At 36.2% G+C, this 22,621-nt stretch overlaps 1 protein-coding gene across 2 annotated transcripts in view; it reads left to right on the forward strand.

Moving 5' to 3' along the window:
* Positions 1–21,732, forward strand: part of TBC1D12 (TBC1 domain family member 12) — an 83,820-nt gene extending 62,088 nt beyond the window's left edge. The window contains exons 7-13 of one of the 2 annotated variants that reach the window (XR_013814799.1): positions 4,565–4,645; positions 6,620–6,708; positions 7,720–7,791; positions 10,773–10,901; positions 14,588–14,697; positions 16,012–16,129; positions 16,758–16,897. Coding sequence is in view for 1 of the 2 variants with exons in the window: in XM_079794349.1 (XP_079650475.1) it covers positions 4,565–4,645; positions 6,620–6,708; positions 7,720–7,791; positions 10,773–10,901; positions 14,588–14,697; positions 16,758–17,016; positions 17,888–17,956 (809 nt within the window). In the remaining variant the exon portion in view is untranslated. Of the gene's footprint in view, positions 1–4,564; positions 4,646–6,619; positions 6,709–7,719; positions 7,792–10,772; positions 10,902–14,587; positions 14,698–16,011; positions 16,130–16,757; positions 17,017–17,887 lie in introns of those variants that run through there. The other variant, XM_079794349.1, reaches the window with a different exon arrangement.
* The last annotated feature ends 889 nt before the right edge of the window (positions 21,733–22,621 follow it).

Raw genomic sequence — 22,621 nt, forward strand, 5'->3', positions numbered from 1 at the left:
TGAAATAACATCACTTATTTTTATATATTGTGTGGCACAACAAAAAGATGCTGTCATGGCCATTTCTGGAAAAAGAAATTTATCTTCCAGCAAGCATATTGGTTCACCTTTGAATTTCCAGTGTCAAAACCGCTATGGCCAATGAAGGTGTTCCCAGAGTGGGATTTAATTGCATAGCCTGCTCCCCTCCCTATTTATGTGTTGCTTATTCTTTGCAGCAATAAAAAGTAGTACATTCTTGGATTTATCTGGTAAAAAGAAAAAAGATTTAGGGACTCTAGTATAATAATATAAATAATATATTGTTACTATTACTTAAAATATTTATTTACATATTTATTGAAAAAGATTCAAGTAAAGTATAAACGGTACGTTTCTTCCCTCTCTTCCACTCAGATTCCAGCTTTTGATCCTACTTATAAGTACAAATAAGCAAATTGGTGGATATTCTTCCAGATCTTTTTCTGTCACATAAAAAAGTGTGTTTCTACATATGATAAATTTTTAGGCTTCTCTCTATCTTCTTATTTTTTTTCCACACAAAAAGGAGTTTATGTCCTGAGATTATTCAGTAGCTTTCTTTTAAGCAATAATCTCTCCTGAACCATCCTTTCATGCAGTACATACAAGTGTACCTTAAGCATACTACTATAGCTGTACTCTATTCCACAGTTTGGCTGTACTATAATTAATTTAGCCATTTTCCTAGTGATAAATCAATGATATATATGTTAAAAGAACATCAAGGTACTTTTGTTTACCTTTCAAATCAAAAGTTATTAAAAAGAATAAAAATTACCCACATAAATTGTGGCTGAAAATAATTTAGAATTATTTGACAAAAGCCTTAAAAAGCATAACTTTTGACCTAATTATTCTAGTTCTAAGAATCTGCTCTAAGGAAATAATCAGGATTGGGTGTAAAAGCTTTTCTGTAAGAATGTTCATTGCAAAAATCTGCATTATATATAACGAGACAGAATTATAACAAAAATATTTAATTTTAAAAGTGATGCCAGCTTTGAATAGCATGATTATATATGATTTTTAAAATTCATTTTCAGATATCCCATGATGAACACTTTTTTTAACTGGACTTTTTTTTATCTAAAAAATAGAATTTAAAGGAAGAATTAAGAGTTTTTAATTTAGCTTAGAAAAAGTTAGATCCTATGTGACTTAACTCTTCTTTCCAATAAAACGAAGGTTTCTTTTGCCTTCTGTGCTTGGAACAGATTAAAAGGAAATGTTTTTATATTGTAGTTAGAACATTCAGTTAGATCATTAAAATCCTAAATATTAAGGATTGTTGAACATACTGTAATTGTTTAAAGTCTTAGGAATTGGTTTTGCATACAGATGAGACTATGAAGCATTGGTGGCTATTTGAAATTTTGTTTGCAGTCTTGTTTTGTTGAGAACTTTGGCTTTAGAATGTTAGGTATCCTGATAACTTAAACATTGAAATATTGGTTAAGTTGGTATTAACCTGTTGTGTTACTATAACTCAAAATGTTTTTTTAAGCTTGAAATAACTGGGCCATTTATTTTCAAAATAATTTTAGGTTTTCTCTAAAAAAAACAATTCAGTAATGGACTTGGTACTCATCTCTTTTTCATTAGTGGTGGAAAGGAAGCTAAATTTCGAATAGTAAATTTACTTTATATAACCTTCTCTACTTTCAGTGGCTATAATAGTTTGACTCCTTACCTATTGTATTTGTTTTAATCATGAAATTTATAACAATTAGGGAATAGTAACTAAGAATAAGGGTTCTAATGTCAGTCAAATGTGGTTCAAATCTTGGTTCTACTATATATTAGATTTGTGACCTTGGGCAAATTACTTAACATCCAATAGTCTTAGTTTTCTTCATCTGTAAAATGGGGTTAAGATTGTTAGCTATCTCAAAGAATTGTTCTAACATTTTTTTGTGATAATGAGTATAACATTATAGTGAAAGTGAAGTTTGCCGAATATGTATAATACCATCATTGTCAGAAAATCAGAAAGTGAAATATAAACTGATCTCAAAGTATTTTCTGTTCCTAAGATACATCTCTGCTTCAAAACTCTACATTTGTAGATTCAAAATAAAATAAGTATAACATGCAGAGTCAAGCAAGGAATTGAACTGAGATGCAAGTCTTCTTATTATAGATTAGAGGCCCGGTGCACAGATTCGTGCACTGGTGAGGTCCCTCAGTCTGGCCTGCGTCCTCTCGCAATCGGACCCCTTGGGGGATGTAGTAGTGCGCAAAGCGGCAGGCGGCCAGGGAGGAGCCAGAGCCTGGGCTGGGCACCGCGCCGCTCCCGCTCATCCTGACCCCACTGCGCCTGCCAACCCTGTTCAGTAGCACTGCTGCGGAGGCGGGAGAGGCTCATGCTGCCACAGCTGCACTTGCCAGTGCCCGTTGGTCAGCTGAGCGGCGCTCCTGTTGTGGGAATGCACTGACCACCAGGGGGCAGCTCCTGCGTTGAGCTTCTGCCCCCTGGTGGTCAGTGCGCATCATAGTGACTGGTCGAACAGTTGACCAGTCACTTAGGGTTTTCTATATATAGATAAGCACTGTAAATCTTCCCTTGAGAAATATCCTTTGATTTTTTTGTTTTAATATTTTTATCTTATTTTAGAGAGAGAGGAAGGAAGATGGAGAGAGAGAGAGAGAGAGAGAAACAGTGATGTGAGATAGAAACCTTGATCGGTTGTCTCCTGTACGCACCCTGACCCGTGACCCTTCAGTGCATGGGATGACCCTCCAACCAACTGAGCTATGCCTGCCATGGCAAGTATGACATGCAGAGTCAAGCAAGGAATTGAACTGAGATGTAGATCTTATTATAGATAAGCACTGTACATCTTCCCTTAAGAGATGTCCTTTGATATTTTGAAATGCATTACCACAGTTTTACTTTTGGGTCAATTTTGTAGATTCCAGAGGTGATGGATTTGTTTGGTGAGCCTTCTTCCAAGACAGTTTTTAAAACTAAGTACAGTAGTGAAACTGGACCTGGCTTGGAAGCAATTTGAAATAAAACGTCTGAACTTCAATTTGGTTCCTAATAACTGCAAAAAATTGTATATCTAAGTTTAAAACTTCTATCTAGCTCTTATACCAAATGGAGTGGGGCACTCCATTTAGAAATAATAGAAATTTTGAATTTGATTTCTTTCCAAACCATTAGTAATAATGAAAAGTGAACAGAAAGATCAGAATAATAAGAGTCTGTTTGAAATATATCTAGTAAGTTATTTTGTAATGATCTGATTCTTGGCAATATAAGAATACTTATTATGGTATAGTCATACAATGGAATATCTATAATAATAAAAGCATAATATGCTAATTAGACCAGATGTCCTTCCGGACAAAGCCCGGGCTGTGAGGGAAGCCCGGGTCCCGGGTACCAGAGGGAAGCTGGGAAAAGGAAGGCCTACTCTTGCACGAATTTCATGCATCGGGTCTGTATATATATATTTCAATGTGTGTGTGTGTGTGTGTGTGTGTGTGTGTGTGTGTGTGTGTGTGATATATATATGTATATATATTGGGATATATATATATATATATATGTATGTATCTATATATATTTTTTTAAAGTGATTGGGCTCTTAGAGTAAAAGATAGGGGTAGAGATTTTTGTATGTGACCCTTTGACTAAAGTTTATGTAGCTTAAGATAGCTGTATCATAATGGAGAAACCAGTTTCAAGAGAGAAGGAAGCAAGAACTAGCATTTATTGAGGGTCTATAAGGTGTCAGAAGCTTTACATAAATGATCTTGTTTAATCTTCAGTAACACATGAATAGGCATTATTTTTCTCCAATTTACAGATGAAGAAAGCCAAGTTCCAGAGTTATAAATCCCACAGGTAGTAAGTGGCAGAGCCGAAGTTTGAATCTAGGTCTGACTGATTCCAAAAATCATGTTTCTGCTATTGTACAATGGCTCCTTTAGCAGAAGCGTCTCTACCTGCCTCGTACCTACATTCTATATTGTAGCTATTTGGATGGCTGCTCTGGAATATTTTCATTTGCTACCTTTCCGGTGTGTAATATATAGTTTTGGTAGAATTGAGTACTTCAATTTGCTATTTTTTTATGCCAGCTACATAAGATATGCCTGACCTATAATGGGATCATGTTTTTCTTATTTTTTTTTTAAGAATAAAAATAAAAATACAGGCAGTCCTCGGGTTACGTCGGACTCGACGTACGTCGTTTCGTGGTTACTTCGCCATCTCCCATTTATTTATATATATTAAAAAAAAGTTCCGTCATTTCGACGTATATGTGCTTTATGTTTTTTATTGTTTATTTATCATAAGTAAAGGTCAGGAATTGTTATCTTTTAATTTTTTTTTTTACTGTTTCACGTCATTACTGCTGTGTATGTGCCCCATGTGAGTGACGTAGGTGCTTAAATAGGTGGGTTCCGACTTAGGGTGAAAATCGCATTACATCGCACCATAGGAATGGATCTCCGACGTAACCCTAGGACCTACTGTATGTGAATATATTTCTTTCCTATTATTTATGAATTTTTGTTCTCCCTCCCCCAGAACTTTATGAAATCTTCCTATCAAGAGCGAAAGAACGGTGCAAAAGCTTCAGTGAAACAAGTTCAGAGAATGATACAGAAGGTGTGATTATTACTGTTTTTCTTTTCAATGAAAGGGAAACTTTATTGAGGCCCCAGGGCCACGGGATTCAGGCAGGCCACTCTGCAGGCCCGAGGAGGTGGTGGTGGAGGGGGCCTTATTTAACCTTCGTGGGGCACAGGTTGTTGGTGTGGTTGTACTTCTTGCAGCAGTTGACAGCAGGGGGTGCAGGCAGGTGTAATACTTGTGGCAGATGATTTTGTCGCAGTTATGCTTCTGGTCAAACTGGCAGAGGGAGGGCTTGATGATACCATCCTGCAGATGAAGCATCGAGTGCAGGGTGGCCTCTCTGAATATTGTAGTCTGAGAAGTGTGGCTATCCTCCAGCTGTTTGCCCATAAGAATCAGACACTACTGTTCAGGAGGGATGTCCTCCTTGTCTTGGATTTTAGCTTTGACATTCTTAGTGGTGTCACTGCGCTCAACCTCCAGGGTGATGATCTTGCCAGTCAGGGTCTTCACAAAGATCTGCATCTTTTCATCTGCTGGGGAGGCTGCTCCGACCCTCGTTGAAGAGAAAGGGTGTGATTATTTTTTGTTAACAAAAATTTTTGTATGAAAGTCCAGTCACTGAAGATTATATCATGGTTATTGATTATTACCATGTGTCAGGAACTATAGAATTGCTTTACATATATTATCTACTCTAATGTTAACAACTCTTTTAGTAGGTGATATCCTGGATGATATAGGAGGAAACTCAAAGTAGTTAATTTATAAGCAGTGAAGCCATGATGTAAACCCAAGCTGTTGGACTCCAGAGCCTAAGATTTAATCGTAGCCATTAAGAGTAATGGGGGTGAAGTATTTTTAGGCCAACGTGTGTTTTTTTTTAATTCCCCCCCCCCCCCGAAGATATTTTTTCCATTGTTTTTAGAGAGAGTAGAAGGGAGGGAGGAAGGGAGAAAGAGAAACATCAATGTGAGAGAGATACATTGGTTGCCTCCCACACGTGCCCCAACTGGGCCAGGGATCGAACCTACAACCCAGGTACATGCCCTTGACCAGGAATTGAACCCGAGACCCTTTGGTCACAGGACGACGCTCTAACCATGGAACACACCCACCACGACCCAACTTATAACTTAAAGATAGATGATCTTTATACCTCATTTGTGACCTCCTGTCTCCTCTCTCACTGACTTTCACTCACTTCCTAATACATATTTTTTATAATTCTTATGCCTAATCTTTGTTTATTTAATTCACTCATATGCTCCTTTTATTCCTCCACTCTTATTAATTTTCTCCTGATCATTTTGGAAAAAATCATTCTTTTCTGTTATCATAATTTATTAAATTTAGGTAAATTTGTTCAACCATCTCTTGTCCTTAAATTATGAAAAGCCATTTGTATGCCAGTCACTTTTATTTCTGTATTTGTTCTACTTAGTAGAAAGCAAACCCTCTTCTCTTGCCTGTATATACAACTCTAAAAATGAACATGGCTTAGGATAGAAAAATGGTGCATATCGCATAGTGGTTTTCTGTGAGTATGTAAACATCCCTGTTAAATTCGAGCACTGGTATCCACTCACCTAGGAAAGGCTTTTCTCTTTCTAGGATTTAAATTCTCTGGACCTCTCTGTGTATACAACTCTGTTATGCCCTTTTAAAAAATGATACTTGAAATGTTTTTATCTAGTTATTGTGGGAGTGATAATCTACCTACCTTCTATTAAAAACAAACAAACCCGTACCTTCAAAAAAAAAAAAAAAAAAAGGGAAGTAGAAATCCTTCACCATATAACTTTCTGATAAATGTATAGATATATTCTTCACAGAAGAAGCTCTAAATTCCAGCAAAAGCTGTGTGGCATTTCTTTAAGTTTCTGGATTGTTCAGCTTTTAACTTTCCTTAAGTAACATATATTCCATGTAATCATTCTGTGTTTGTAAGATTGAACTGGATATAGCCAAGTAATAATTGTAACTTTATTTACCTGGCAAATATAGGTGTATCTATTGCTGATCGGGAGGCCAGTCTGGAATTAATTAAGTTGGACATATCCCGTACATTTCCATCTCTCTACATCTTTCAGAAGGTGAGGGTTTCTAACCAGGTTTTTAACTACTTTTAAAAAAATCCAAGTGAACAAATTCTCTAAATTCATAGCTATTATTATTTAAAGGCAAAACTATAAAAATTGGGGAACTTTATATTAAAAAATGTGAAACTAGTAGGAAAATTTTAATGGAAATGTTATTAAATTTTAATGGAAATGTTATTATTTTATTCCACTGGCTGAATGCATTGCAGTGAGCATAGCACATAATAATTTTATATAGTAGGTACTTGATTAATTATCATTAAGCTGAATTTCTTTGTTTTACTTTTTATTCTGTAAAATATTTGAAATTTAACTATTTTGCCTAGTAAATTGTGTAAATATAAAGGAATTTGTCTCCAAATTTAAAAATTTTCAGAATTGCTATTGAAATGGGGGGAGGGGGGAGCGGTGTTGTTTCTGCAGAGACTATTAAGAAGTTCCTTAAAAAAAAAAAAAGTTTCTTACAGGGATATAAAGTACAGCATAGTGAATAAAGTTGCTTATACTTTATGAGAAATTATTACATTTTATGTGTAGTTTATATTTGACTCAAATCTTTAATATATGGGATTTCTCTATCTTTAGATTGATAAAATGACAAACGTTTTTACTATTAAGATAAAAATTATTAGTAAACTTAATTTAGTGTAGCTTCATGGTATTTTTTTTTTTTGCTGAAGTTGTATTATATAAAATGGAACATTCTGTTTTCCTCATAATCTTATTGTACCAAATCCAGAAGTCTTTAAAATTGTGCATAAACTATATAGCTTATGTCCCTCAAGTGAGTTTGTTTGACTTTTTGTTGTTTAGGATTACATATTTCGAAATTAATTCTTTAGAAAGCATCTTGGCAGAGTGCATTTAGAATATTTTTGACAATGATTAAATATATTAACTAAAATTAATTATTTGGGAAATGCTAAAGTTTACTAACATGATATTTGACAAGTAACTTGGAGACAATTATTTGTATAGTATGACATTTCATTTTTCTCTCCAAAGGGTGGCCCATATCATGATGTTTTACATAGTATCTTAGGGGCATATACATGTTACAGACCTGATGTTGGTTATGTAAGTATTTGTTTCCATCTGTTTTTTAATATAAACATTTATTATATTGTAATTGCTCCAAAATGTGTATATCTCTGTGTCTTTTTTCTTCGGGCCTATCAACTTATCCAGAAAGGAACCTTTCCTTCTCCTACCAGAGATTTATGAGGCTGGCTGCCAGCATTCTGGGAGAGCAGCTGGGGATTGCACCATTCAATTTGTAAACTTGCATTTATTGCCACTGCTGTTGGTCTGGTGCCTTCTCCCCTTCTCCCTAACCTTCCTTTCCGTGACTGTGCCTCCAAGTTGAGGGAAGCATAGGGGAGGGAATTTGTTCCTTTTACAGATTGTCAACCAATCCTAGTTTTGTTTTATTTTATTTTATTTTACTCACCCGAGGATATTTTTTCCATTGATATTTAGAGAGAGTGGAAGGGAGGGAGGGATGGGAGAGAGAGACAGACAGACATCAATTCAAGAGAGACACATTCATTGGTTGCCTCCCACACATGCAACAACCAGCCCAAGGATCGAACCTGAAACCCACGTACATACCCTTGATCAGGAATCAGATCCATGACCCTTTAGTGCGACGATTGACATTCTAACCACTGAGCAACACCAGCCAGAGCAGCACTTACCACCTTTTAGTAAAACATATGATTTACTTGTTTGTTGTTTATTGTGTAGCTGCTCCTTCTAAACTGTAAGAATCTTTTTTTTTCTTTTTTTTTAAAAAAATATTTTATTGATTTTTTTTACAGAGAGGAAGAGAGAGAGATAGAGAGTTAGAAACATCCATGAGAGAGAAACATCGATCAGCTGCCTCTTGCACACCCCCTACTGGGGATGTGCCCGCAACCAAGGTACATGCCCTTGACCGGAATCGAACCTGGGACCCTTGAGTCCACAGGCCAACGCTCTATCCACTGAGCCAAACCAGTTTCGGCGAAACTGTAAGAATCTTTTATTCACTGAGGTATCTCAAGTACCTAGAACAATATCTGTCATCCTATATAATAAAAGGCTAATATGCAAATTGTCCCCTTGACTGGGAGTTTGACTGGGAGTTTGACCAGGGGGCAGGACTGGTTGGCCAACTGCCCATGGCCCCTCCCCCCGGCTGGCCCTATCCCCAATCGGCTCCCCCCACCTCGATCAGGGGTGGGGGCGGCCCACCAACCACCCGCGGCCGCTCCCTTCCCCCCTCCCCTGCCAGCCCGGCCCAATCTGCCCAACTAATTTGTGCACTGGGCCTCTAGTATGGTGATAAGCACCTAATAAATATTTGTTGAGTGAGTGAGTGAATGAACAAATGTACAAATGAACATGCAACAAAATAGAGTGAGTTGTATCAAGTAGCCACCCTATTGTGAGGTCTCCAAGATTCTTCTACTTTAAGACAAAGGTGAGAAGATGAAGGTTTTATGAAGGTTCTGGTTAAACATCGCATATTGAACAGTCACAGAAGAAGCCAGAGAAGTAAGAGAAGAACAAAGAAATAATGGGTCACAGAAGCTAAAGGAATTATGCTTAGCGGGTAGGAAAGTGCCCATTGCGTTTTACAATAAATACAATTGGTCAACCTGGTTAGAGAAGTTTCAGATAGTATAGTAATGGAGTGGAAATCCAGATTGAAATGTGCTAAAAAATTTTAAGGTTGCTAAGAAAATTGAAACAGGTATTATTGCAAATATTCTTAGTGGCCTCGCTGTGTAAGTCTATTATACAAATATCTACCAGAAGTAAGTGTTTGCTAAACTTTTTTTTTAAATGAAAGAATGAATATTTTTACAATAGCTGTTCCATGCCATCTGCCTGCTCAGAAATGTAAAATAGCTCTGTATAACTCTTAAGCAAGCACCTAGATAGCTTAGCCTTTTACTCGAGGCCTTTTCCAATTTGTAAATATAACCTACTTTTTCTAATTTCTCCCATTATTCCCATTATAAGTCTTGTGTTCTAACTGAGCTGGTTCTATACGTCTTTAATCATACATCTTTCTCTTTTTGGAATGGCTGTTTTCTTATTTCCTCCTCCTACCTTTCCAGGAATCCAGCCTCACTATCCCAACCTCCACACCTCTTGTTTCTTGGAATTTCAGTGGCACTTCTCGTAGATTGCTTTTATCCTTTTTAAAAAAATATTTTTATTGCGTTCTAGAAAGAAAGGGAGGGAAAAAGAGAGAGAAACATGGATGTGAGAGGGAAATATTGATTGGCTGCCTCCTGCCACAGGTATGTGCCCTGACCAGGAATCAAACGGTCAACCTTTTGGTGCCCTGAATGATGTCCAACCACCTGAGCCACACCAGCCAGGGCAATCTCTGTTTTCTTAATCCTCACTTCCTGCCTCAGACAGATGTGTTATAACAACGAAGACCATCACCTCGTTTTTATTAAACTTTGTGATTCTATACTTTGAAAGACTTCAGATGAAGATAAAATAAACTAGTACACTGAGATAGGCTTTTGTAGCAAGTGAAAGCTGATACTTTTTTCCAAAGTTTTTCTTTTTATTCTTTTTATATTTTTTTAATTGATTTCAGAGAGGAAGAGAGAGAGGGGGAGAGAGAGAGAGAGAGAGAGAGAGAGAGAGAGAGAGAGAGAGAGAGAAACATCAATGATGAGAGAGAATCATTGATCGGCTGCCTCCTGCACGACCCCTACTGGGGATTGAGCCCACAACCTAGGCATGTGCCCTTGACTGGAATCGAACCCGGAACCCTTCAGTCTGCAGGCTGATGCTCTATCCACTGATCCAAACCAGCTGGGGCAAAAATTTTTTCTTTTTAAACCACACCATATAATAAAATTTTAAATAGGGAGATTTTATCATTATTAATTGAGTTCTCTGTATTTACCTTTGTTGTGGGGAAAAAGAAATCTTAGTATTTTACCTTATAATATTACTTTGTAATTTTCCAGGAATGCAATAAAATAAACACTATAGAATTATTATTATTATAAAACTATTTTGATTAATTTCCTTTCCCTTTGAAGGTCCAAGGGATGTCCTTCATAGCAGCAGTTCTTATTCTCAATTTGGAAGAGGCAGATGCCTTCATTGCGTTTGCAAATCTCCTGAATAAGCCATGCCAGTTGGCCTTCTTCCGTGTGGATCACAGCATGGTATGGACATTGGGAATGAATCATGTTTTTTGTTGACTGTCAGTTTCAGAGTCTGAATGCCCTTTTAAATATGTTTTTTTTCCTCTGCTAAAAAAAAGTGTATTATTATTTTTTTAATAAATCTTTATTGTTCAGATTATTACAATTGTTCCTCTTTTTTCCCCCCATAGCTCCCCTCCACCCGGTTCCCACCCCACCCTCTGCTCTTACCCCGCCCCCCGTCCTCATCCATAGGTGTATGATTTTTGTCCAGTCTCTTCCCACACCCCCTACACCCCTTTCCCCCCGAGAATTGTCAGTCCACTCCCTTTCTATGCCCCTGATTCTATTATATTCACCAGTTTATTCTGTTCATCAGATGTTTTTTATTTGTTTTGTTTTGTTTTTAAATATATTTTATTGATTTTTCACAGAGAGAAAGGGAGAGGGACAGAGAGCCAGAAACATCAATGAGAGAGATACACCGACCAGCTGCCTCCTGCACATGCCCCACCGGGGATGTGCCCGCAACCAATGCACATGCCCCTGACCGGAATCAAACCTGGGACCCCTCAGTCCACAGTCCAACGCTCTATCCACTGAGCCAAACCGGCTCCGGCCATCAGATGTTTTATTCACTTGATTTTTATTCATTTATTTATTTTTTATTTTTTTAAAGAAATATTTTTATTGATTTCAGGGAGGAAGGGAGAGGGAGAAGAGAGAGGTAGAAACATCAATAATGAGAGAGAATCATTGATCGGCTGCCTCCTGCACGCCCCACACAGGGGATGGAGCCCGCAACCCGGGCATGTGCCCTGACCGGGAATCGAACCCTGACCTCCTGGTTCATAGGTCGATGCTCAACCACTGAGCCGCGCTGGCTGGGCTAATCACTTGATTTTTAGATTCACTTGTTGATAGATATGTATTTGTTGTTCATAATTTTTATCTTTACCTTTTTCTTCTTCTTCCTCTTCTTAAAGAATATCCTTCAGCATTTCATATAACACTGGTTTGGTGGTGATGAACTCCTTTAGCTTTTTCTTATCTGTGAAGCTCTTTATCTGACCTTCAATTCTGAATGATAGCTTTGCTGGGTAAAGTAATCTTGGTTGTAGGTTCTTGCTATTCATCACTTTGAATATTTCTTGCCACTCCCGTCTGGCCTGCATAGTTTCTGTTGAGAAATCAGCTGACAATCGTGTGGGTGCTCCCTTGTAGGTAACTAACTGTTTTTCTCTTGCTGCTTTTAATATTCTCTGTCTTTTGCTCTTGGCATTTTAATTATGATGTGTCTTGGTGTGGTCCTCTTTGGATTCCTTTTGTTTGGGGTTCTCTGCACTTCCTGGACTTGTAGGTCTATTTCTTTCACCAGGTGGGGGAAGTTTTCTGTCATTATTTCTTCAAATAGGTTTTCAGTATCTTGCTCTCTCTCTTCTTCTGGCACCCCCATAATTTGGATGTTGGTATGCTTGAAGTTGTCCCAGAGGCTCCTTACACTGTCTTCATATTTTTGGATTCTTTTTGCTTTTCCGGTTGGCTGTTTTTTGCTTCTTTGTATTTCAAATCTTTGACTTGATTCTTGCGATCCTCTAGTCTGCTGTTGGATCTCTGTATATTATTTTTTTATTTCAGTCAGTGTATGCTTAATTTCTAGTTGGTCCTTTTTCATATCCTCGAGGGTCTTGCTAAATTTATCGGCCTTTTCTAGAAAATTCTTGAAAAACCTTATAATCATGGTTTTGAACTCTATATCCAGTCGTTTGCTTTCCTCCATTCCTTTCATTTGTGACCTATTTCTTTGTCTTCACATATTCACTGCTTCTCTGAGTTGATAGAGTGGCTTTGTGTGCTAGGTGTCCTATAGGGCCCAGTGGCTCAGCCTCCCCAGTTACCTGAGGTGGACACTCTTGGTGCACCCCTTTGTGGGCTATGTGCACTGTCTTGTTGTAGTTAAGCCTTGATTGTTGTTGGTATCACTGGGAGGAATTAACCTCCAGGCCAGTTGGCTGTGAGGATCAGCTGTGTCTACGATGGTAGAACTTCTGTGCTGGAGACACCCTTCTGAGACAAGACTTGCTTCAGTGGGGCTTTGATGCTCACTGAGTCTGCCCCCTGAGTGTGTCCCTTATGGATCTGAGGAGTTGTAATCTGGATGGTCCCACTCTGACCCCTGGGTACACAGGCTCTTGGATCTCTAAGGAGGTGCTAATTTAGCCTCTGCCTGAGGCCATCCAGCAGGAGCTTTGGAGAGATCTGCAGATTCCTCTTCTTTGTCTGGGTTTTGGAGGTGCCCAGATGAGGCCCAGCTGTGAAGCAGTGCAAGCTGCTGTGGGGCCTTGGGACTTCTTTTGGATGTTCTGGGTCTGACTGACTCAGCTGCAGTTTGTTAGGTAAGTTTAGAATTCAAAGGACCAGACCATTCATATGCAAAAGCCTCTGCGCTCAGCTTGGATGGGGCGGAGTCTCAGGGCGGAGCAAACAGCATTGGCTTCATGGGGCGGGATCTCAGGGCGGAGCAAACAGCAATGGCTTCCCGTCCGCCCTGCCCTAAGAGGCCCCTGGATCTCAGTGTCCCGCGGTAATCGCTGCAAGCACCTCTGAGAGAAAGCCGCCCTTGAGTTTTGCCCGCTGCCAGACAGTCCAGTTTCTCCCCGTATGAGTCTGGGTCCCCAGAGTCTCTCCCGAAACTGGAGTTCAGAGCAGTCAGGAGCTTGTCTCTCCCTCCCGATTGAGAAAGCCAGCCCTGTACTCAGTTGCCAGCCCTCTCAGCGTGCGCGCCTCCGTACCTCTGCACTTTACTTCCGCAGCTCCTCTGAGTCTCAGTGTGCTTTTCTCTTAACTTCTAGTTGTAGAATTTCCACTCAGCCAGCCTTCCTGTGGTTCTGGATGATGTCCGTTTTGTCTTTTAGTTGTAGTTTTGAAATTGTTGTGCGAGGCAGCAAGTTCAGGTGTTTACCTATGCTGCCATCTTTACCTATCCTCTCTATTCTTAAATATGTTTTTATTGATTTTTAGAGATAGAGAAAGGAAAAGGGATAGAGATATAGAAACATCAGTGAGAGAGAAACATCGTCAATCTGCTGCCTCCTGCCCGTCCCTTTCTAGGGATCAAGCCCGAAAACCTGGGCATATACCCTGACTGGGAATCGAACCTCAGTCTCTTAGTTCCTGGGTCATTGCTCAGCCACACCAGCTGGACTGAATGCCCTTTTAGATTGTGAAAACAATAGAAGACTAAAGTAATCTGATCTAAAAATAAACTTTTCTTTTGCTAAGTGAAATAAGTCAGGCAGAAAAAGCTAAGAACCATATGATATTCGCTCATGTGGAATTGAAACTCATGGACACAGACAGCACTGGGGTGGTTGCCAGAGGGAACGGGATTGATGGGGGCCTAATATATAGTGATAGAAGATGACGTGACTTTGGGTGGTGAGCACACAGTGCAACATACAGATCTTGTAACATAGAAGCCTACATCTGAAACCTATATGATCCTATTAACCAGTGTCACCTCAATAAACTTAATAAAAGAGTAATAAATAATTTTTTCATTGAAGTATAGTTTTATGAATGCATGATGAAGACTCAGAAAGAGGTGCTAAGCAAGAGTTTCTGTTAATTTATTATTGACGATTTATTTAATTTCTCTATTTCTATAACCTACTCTTTAATAATTTTATTGATATTTCCATTTTTAGATGTTGAAATATTTTGCAACATTTGAAGTATTTTTTGAAGAAAATCTCTCCAAACTATTTCTTCATTTCAAATCTTATAGTCTTACACCAGACATATACTTGATAGACTGGTAAGTGATACTTATGAACATGAAATATAATAATTAAAAGGAAACAAAGGATAACTTTTTGTGTGTTTTAGGAACTAAAGTAAACCCATGCAGAGGATCATGAATATAAAAAACTCTTCCCTTACAAATAAAGAAACTCACATTTTTGTGGGGAGGCATTTGATTAAGAGCATGGACTCTGGGGTTGAAATCAGAATCTCTCAGTTTGTGTTTTAGTTTTTTACCTATAAAAGGGGAATAATATATTTTGAGTTGTAGTGAGGGTGTTTTACATGGATTATGTCATGCAATGCCTAGTTCATACTAAGCTTTCAGCGTTAGTTGCTATATCTTGTTAACACACAAGGGCTTGTGATAGTTATTATAGTGTGGTATTTTTTTTTAAACTAGGGGCTTTGTTTTTTTTCAAGGCTTTGTCCAGCTTTCTGATAGGAATGATGTCTTATTTAGGTGCTAATGTCTTTTTTCAACTTTACAATTCCAGCTTCTCTGTTTTAACTTAGAGGGTTTGCCCAAGACTTTGGTGAGCAGTAGCCAGTTTATTATAGAATGGCAGGTGAATATTGCCTAAGAGATGGAGGAGTTGATCTTAAGATAGGTTAAGAGTACATATGAAACATTTAAACCTTAAATCCTAATCATTTGAAATCAGTGGGTTTCATGTAAATTTTTAATATAGAAAAAGAAATAATTAATGGCATTGAGCAAATATGATATCTTCCCAGTTATTTGGGCTTCTTTTATTTAGGCTTTTTTTTAAAAAGTTATTTTTCAGTGTATACTCTTTCATTCCCACTAGGAACATTAGAGTTCCTCTGGATTATATCATGGGACCCAGAGGACCAAGATCAAATATTAAGTTTGTAAAGAAGGGGGGAAAAATAACTCAGTTGTCAGCCTTGATGACTGTGAACATGAGGCACATCAGGGTCACAACTGATATAGGGAACAGGATGGAACTGATAATGAGCGAGTACCACATATTAGAAACTGCCTAGGCACTATGTGTTTCTACTTTAAGAAGTAGACATGGATTTTTGTTTCACTGCCTCTGTCAAATTTATTATATACAAATCCTAGAATCAATTGTGTGGGAAAAATAGGAATAAAAAAGTGGCAGTGCTAGTAAGTTTTTGTTGTTGTTGTTGTTGTTTTTTGTTGTTGTTGTTGTTGGCGAGTTTTTAGTTCCCTTTCTCAAGTTTCATCAGCCCTAACCTGTAAAACACAGTCTGTGTACAAACTGTGTACTTTCTTTGCCAATGCAACTTTAAGGAGAAGTTCTCTAGCACCTATTCTCCCTACTTCCCCAACCAGAATGCCACCCTGAAGCTCCACTGGATAATGAATTACATGATCAGACATTGTCAGCAAGGATGTGAAAAAACCATTTTGGTGATTCTGTTGGAGCGTATACATTGCTCCAAAAGAAGTAGTAAGTAAAGTTTGGTTAAGGGGGAAAAAAAGATAACCAGTGGATGTTTGTGGAAGGAGAAGAGAAAAGAGAGAAGTAAGACTTTATAATTTTGTATTTAGGTTACTAAAAGATGATACTTGGGTTTCTTATATAATAACAATAACTAACTTTTATTGAGTATTTCTTATGTGCCAGTCACTGTTCTAAAAACACTTTACATATGTTAACCTCTTTATTTTTTAAAACAATCCTAAGATGTAGGTTACATTATCTTTTGTTTACTAATAAGGAAACTGAGGTACAAGAGTAAATAATCTTGCTCTAAGTAACACAACTAATAAGTTGCATATCTAAGATTCAGACTCAGGCATTCTGGTTTCAGAGCCATACCCTTAACAGCTAGGCTGTTCTGCCACTCTAGTGTGTATTGGGCCATGTCTCTACATAAGATTGTAAATTCACATAATTTACTTATGTATTACTTAATTTTGTATTACTCAAGCTATTTGAGGGAAGAAGCCATATTTCATTTGCCTTTTTTTATCCCTAATTAAGCACTGTTTGTTTGTTTTTTAATATAGAGATGCCTAATGAGTGAATGAATAAAATGAAATTTTTCAATGACTATTTTCCCCCCTAATTTTAGGATCTTCACCCTATATAGCAAATCACTACCACTTGATCTGGCATGTCGAGTTTGGGATGTATTTTGCAGAGATGGAGAAGAATTTTTATTTAGGACTGGATTAGGGATCCTGCGATTATATGAAGATATTCTCCTGCAGATGGATTTTATTCATATAGCACAGTTTCTAACTAAATTACCAGAAGATATTACGTCAGAAAAGCTGTTCAGCTGTATTGCAGCGATTCAGATGCAGAATAGCACCAAAAAATGGCCTCAGGTAGAGTGACATTTTTCCTACTTCTAATAGATGTGTTAAAACAATCAGTTGACTTCTTATATAAAAAAAAACACAACACAAAGTTATGTATTTCTCAAATGCTAGTGCTTAAATTTTTAAAAAATCTTTTAAAAATAATTCTTGACTTTGAAAGAGCAAGAGTTTAAAACAGATTGCTTCTCTTTCACCTCTCCAAATCTATGGATTTATTTTTCTGTAAATTCAGTAATATTTTATGATTTTAGTGAAGTACAACCTACAATAGTCTTTGCCAAAGCAAATATATTATTATTTTTGTATTTCAAATAGACAGCAATTGTATTAAACACCTGTTGTGTACTAAGGATTTGCAATAGAAAGAAAATAATGTATGATCCTGGCTTTTTAGATGCTTAGTCTTGTTAGGAAAGCAAACATTGGCAGTCTAAGTAACATAAAAGATAGTAGTATTATTTGCTTCATGAATGATAGACAATAGGCATTATAAATAAGCTCAGTTTTATTGCTTATGAAAATGAAATGTAAGGATATTGGTCCAGAAAACGTTCTGTTACCAAATAGTAATTTAAGACTACAGGGTGGGGCAAAAGTATGTTTACAATTGTGAAAACACAAAATACAGAGTTTATTCTTGTTTTATTATTTATTAATTATTTTCCATATAAACAACTGTAACCCTACTTTTCCCCAACCTGTATTTAACAAGTGATGAAAACTGAAAACTAAAATATATATCATAAAATTGGGTTGAAACAAAAGGATTTGAGAATGGCAGTCTCAAACTTAAGTGTTGATATACTGTAGTTATTTAATTCTCTTAAATCTACATGGTAGTTTTTTGAGGATTAATCTTTACTCTGTATAATTTCAGGTCTTTGCATCTGTAATGAAGGATATTAAAGAAGGAGACAAGAATAATAGTCCTACTCTGAAAAGCTAATCTTCAAAATTAACAGACTAATTGGAATATAAGTGTCTTTTGATAAAAGTTTTTTGTTTCCTATGTAAAAAGGATGGAGAAATCTAAAAGAATCAAGACATGGAAAACTGCTGATTTTGAATTCCATGGCTGAAGTAAATGAAATAAGTAACCTATTGACAGTATTAATTTTTTTAAAAGTATTTTGTAGGGAGTGTCATTTTACAAAAGAAAAAGTTTAAATGACTAGTTTATACTCCATAATTTGGAGTGAACAGTAATGCAATAAAAAAATTTTTAACAGTTTTGAAGATACTTTAAACTTTACATCTTTTTTTTTTTTTAAGTTACCATATAAAAGCACTTTGGAGGTCAGAGCAGGATTGTTAAATACTACTTTAACTTCCAAAATACTATTTGAAATAAACACCTTAGTACAGATATTGTCTATCTCAAGTTCTGACCTTTTGAAGATTTTTATAGTCCAAGAATAAGCAACTTTGGTTGTAAATTATTTAAGTTACTGAAGTTGTTTATCTTCATTCACAGGTTGGGGCAAATCTTGGTTATCTGGGAACTGGAAATACTTGGGAAGTTGATTTTCATATGTTTTTCCACTGTATCATGTCTATTTGTTTTTTAAAGAGAATTTTTTTTCCCTTAAGTAATCCCTATTAAAGAAATTTAGCCTTTCTGTTTCTAGTTTAAAAAATTGTTCATCTAGTAATTTAAGAAAGCTAATTGGTAGAATCTTTGCACTTTAGTGGACTGAAGACTTGATTTGGGGAGTAAGTCCATAAATATAAATGAGATATTTTTTTTCCACTGGTAAGAGTAAAAAAGTGAATTCTGACAGTTCTTGGCAAGACTTGAGATTTTTTAGTTAAAATTCCTTCACTGTTTGTAGAAATAAAATTTGTTAATTTCAGTTTGAAATTTGAAATCTTAATATGTAACCAAGTCTATGACTTGTAAAATACTGTGCATAATTTTCTAATCAACGTAAATAAGAGTAAAAGATAAGGTGAAATTTTTTCTAATGAGTCTAACTTTGATGGTATAGTGGATAGACAAATTATTAATTATTGGTAAATTGACATTAAATTTATTATAATATGTTTAATTCTTATTCCTAAAATAAATCACTTGAATATTATGAGTGATATATAATATGTTGTTTGGTTAATAACATATATAGTGTGCTTTTATGTTGCAGTTTGGTTTGAAACAACACAGCACACTATTTCTGTTAGTGGTATATTGTCTTCAAACTAACAAGCCTGAGAATCTTGTTAGTGTAGTGACTGCCTCTTTAGGAGTATGGGACCAGATGTGCCCAGATATTTTTACCCCATGGGTCATTCTAGCCTAGGGACCACTAGTGGAACCCTCAGAAATTAACTCCTGTCATAGGAGCTTCCTTAGTGGAAACTAGTAGTGTAATAAAATATTGAGGGAGTACCCAGGGTCTTATAAAAGGTTTTACAATAACGTTTGACTCTGGTAAATACTTCCTTCACATTGGTGACCCTGATAGAGGGAGTGTAAGCCCTGCAGTAATCTCATTGAGGTTATTCTACCTGCCTGAGTTTAATCTTCCTTTTGTGTATTTCTTTCCTGAGTTGGACCTAAGTTACTGTATTTCTTTTTCTCATTTTTATTATTGTACAGTTTCTTTACCTTTCAAGTATAAATGTATATATAAAATGTAAATACAAGGAATTCACTAAAAACCACTATTAACAAGTACTGTGTAAATAAAACTTGTAAGCAGAGTAATTACGTGAAATGAGTCTTCATTACTTTGGGGATATCTAGTTTATTTAATCACATTTGGAGAAAAAAAAAAGGAATAAACTTTTTTGTTGCCAAATTTCTCTTCCAAGGGTGAGACTGACAGTACTGGTAGCTAAAATATTGTATTGTATCATGCCTTGTACCTCCCATACAGGCAGTATGGAGTTATTTACATAGTCAATATATGAGAGTTTTTCTTTTGGTTAAAGTATATTTTCAATTAAAATATAACTTTTCCTACAGTCCCCAAGATACTGTGAAATTTAACATGGTGTTTCATTTAGTCTAATATTACATATTTAATTTGCCATGTCTAATATTACAAAATGTAAATAACTCCATACTGCCTGTATGGGAGGTACAAGGCATGATACATACACTTAATCAATATGTATATTTCTCACTTCATTGTCCTTTTAGCCCAGGTCTATGTTGTATTATTTAAGTGCTACTAGAAGAACCCGGTAACTATCACAGTTTTCAGAAGTCACAGAACAGTCATAGTTTTTGCTGATTTATTCTGCATTGATGACCTTCATATAATGTTAATTGTTTGAGTATATTTGACTTACAAAAGTTAGGTGACATTTGCAAAAAGGCATTGAGATTTTCAAAGCCTCTGACTTGAAGATAATGACTTTCACTGTAACTTAGGAATTAATGCTATTTTTATCTAGAGAAGTCAACATTTTAGAGTCTATACTGTTGGAGGGTATAATTCTAAATCATATAATCATGGAATAATTTACATTGCTTCATAATGCCATATGATTTATTTTTATTTTTTCATAACCTATTTTTGTTTAGATAAAACTATTTTGTATTCCAGGAGTATATTCAAATAGCAGAGATTGGTATAAAAGAGGCAAAAAATATGTGAGGTCGCATTGAAAAATTAGATTTTAATTTGCCATGACTAGTTGACATAGTGTCAGTAAACAAAATCTTGCCTCTGGGGGGAAAATTGATTTTTGTATCAAATTCATATTATTTTGATATTGTCAGAGCAGTATCTAAAATATGAATTCCCAAATGTAGTAAAGTTTAATTAATTAGAACTTCACTGCTTCATAACATGTAAAGACAAAAATTAAAGTTTTTTTTAAAGATTTCAGGGAAATTATTCACTTCAGAGAGAGAAGAAAGCCTTGGCCTTTAGATATATATTATATATATATTTAGTATGTTTTTATTGTTGTCAGAGAGGGAGAAACATCAGTGATGAGAATCATCCATTGGCTGCCTCCTGCACGCCCCCTACTGGGGATGGAGCCCGAAAACCAGGCATGTGCCCTGACCTGGAATCCAACCAGGACCTCCTATTTATGGGTCGACACTCAACCACTGAGCATATTTTTTTAATCCTCACCGGAGGATATGCCCATTGATTATTAGAGGAAGAAGGGGGGAGGGGGCAGAGAGAGAGAGAGAAGGAGAGAAAGAGAGAAAAAAGAGAGAAACATTGATCAGCTGCCTCCCATAAGGACCCAAACCCACAAACCAGGTATGTGCCCTGACTGGGAATTGAACCCTCCACCTTTTTGGTGTATGGAACAATACTCCAACCAACTGAGCCACCCGGCCAGAGACTTGCAACCAGGGAGCAGAATGGGCAGCAGCTGCTCCTCCCAGGCTAATCCCCTGAACCAGGCCTTTAAAAATATTGTTTGCTTGCTAACAGTTTAATTGCAATGGAAGTTAATTACTTGGCACTTTGATGAATGCAGGAACATTTGTTAAGCTCTGATTATGTGCCAAGCACTGACTTTAATATTTTAATAAGCGAAATAAAGTTACCAGGCTTGGGAAGTTAGCAAAATTGCATTTCTTTCTAAGCGTTCTACCATTCATATTGATCTTCCCTTGATTTCAATTAATGAGATTTTACTGTGTGTATTTCATTCTGTGCATTGGGTTTATTTTCTAATGCACAGAATATAAAATTAGAAAATATTATATTTCTATAATATAATAATATAATATTATGTTATATTATATATGGGTTTCTAATAAACCCCAGGAAGGAAATTTGAATTTTTAAAAAATTGCATTGCAAAAGTGTTTAATTTGCTGAACATTTAAGTAAACAGTATTTTCATGATTTTATTTAAGGTAAAATGACTTGTACTATTGTAATGTATTTGGAAAATCACTTTTGTAACAAAAATGTAAATGATAAATACAGAGGTAATATATAAAATTAACAATAGTATATATACATTTGTTCTCATTCTCATCTGCCAGCATAATACTATGCACAGTGGTGTTATAAAAGCAGAAAGTAAAACTTTAAATTTTTCTGGTCTAGGCAGTATTGATAATCAATATTGTAAAGTAGTTGATGTATTTTGATTATCACCTAAATCACACAGCTTTTAATTTTAGCATCTATATTCTTAAACTTTGAAAGGGAAGTATTTACAACCTTTGTAGACTGTAAAAGGCTTTGAGTGCTATGTTTAGACTTTAACTTGAGAAGATAAACTGAAAAGTGTTTGAAAGTGTTCTATTCTTAATACTAAGTGATTTTTAAATAAATTGTGCTGCAATAAGGTAATTTCTCATTACTTTGTTGTAATATTTACTATTTGATTTTTAAAGCCACTTATGGAAACCCATGAAAAGTAAGCAATTCTCATTAAACTTTTAATTAGGCATGTTTTATGATCTTTGAAAAGATCATAAATCCTATCATTTCCTTGCTTATGACCCTCCATTGGCATTCCTTATAACAAAAATCCACTCTTTACCCTGCTCAATAAGGTCCTATCTGTTCTGGCCTCTGTCTGTCTCTACAATTCCAACTACTGCTCAACCTCATTAACTCAATTGTAGACCTAATTTATTTATTGTCATTTCTCCATCTGCCAACCTCCTATCTACCTAAGG

This window comes from Cnephaeus nilssonii (assembly GCF_951640355.1).
Source record: "Cnephaeus nilssonii genome assembly, chromosome: 16".
NCBI lineage: Eukaryota > Metazoa > Chordata > Mammalia > Chiroptera > Vespertilionidae > Cnephaeus > Cnephaeus nilssonii.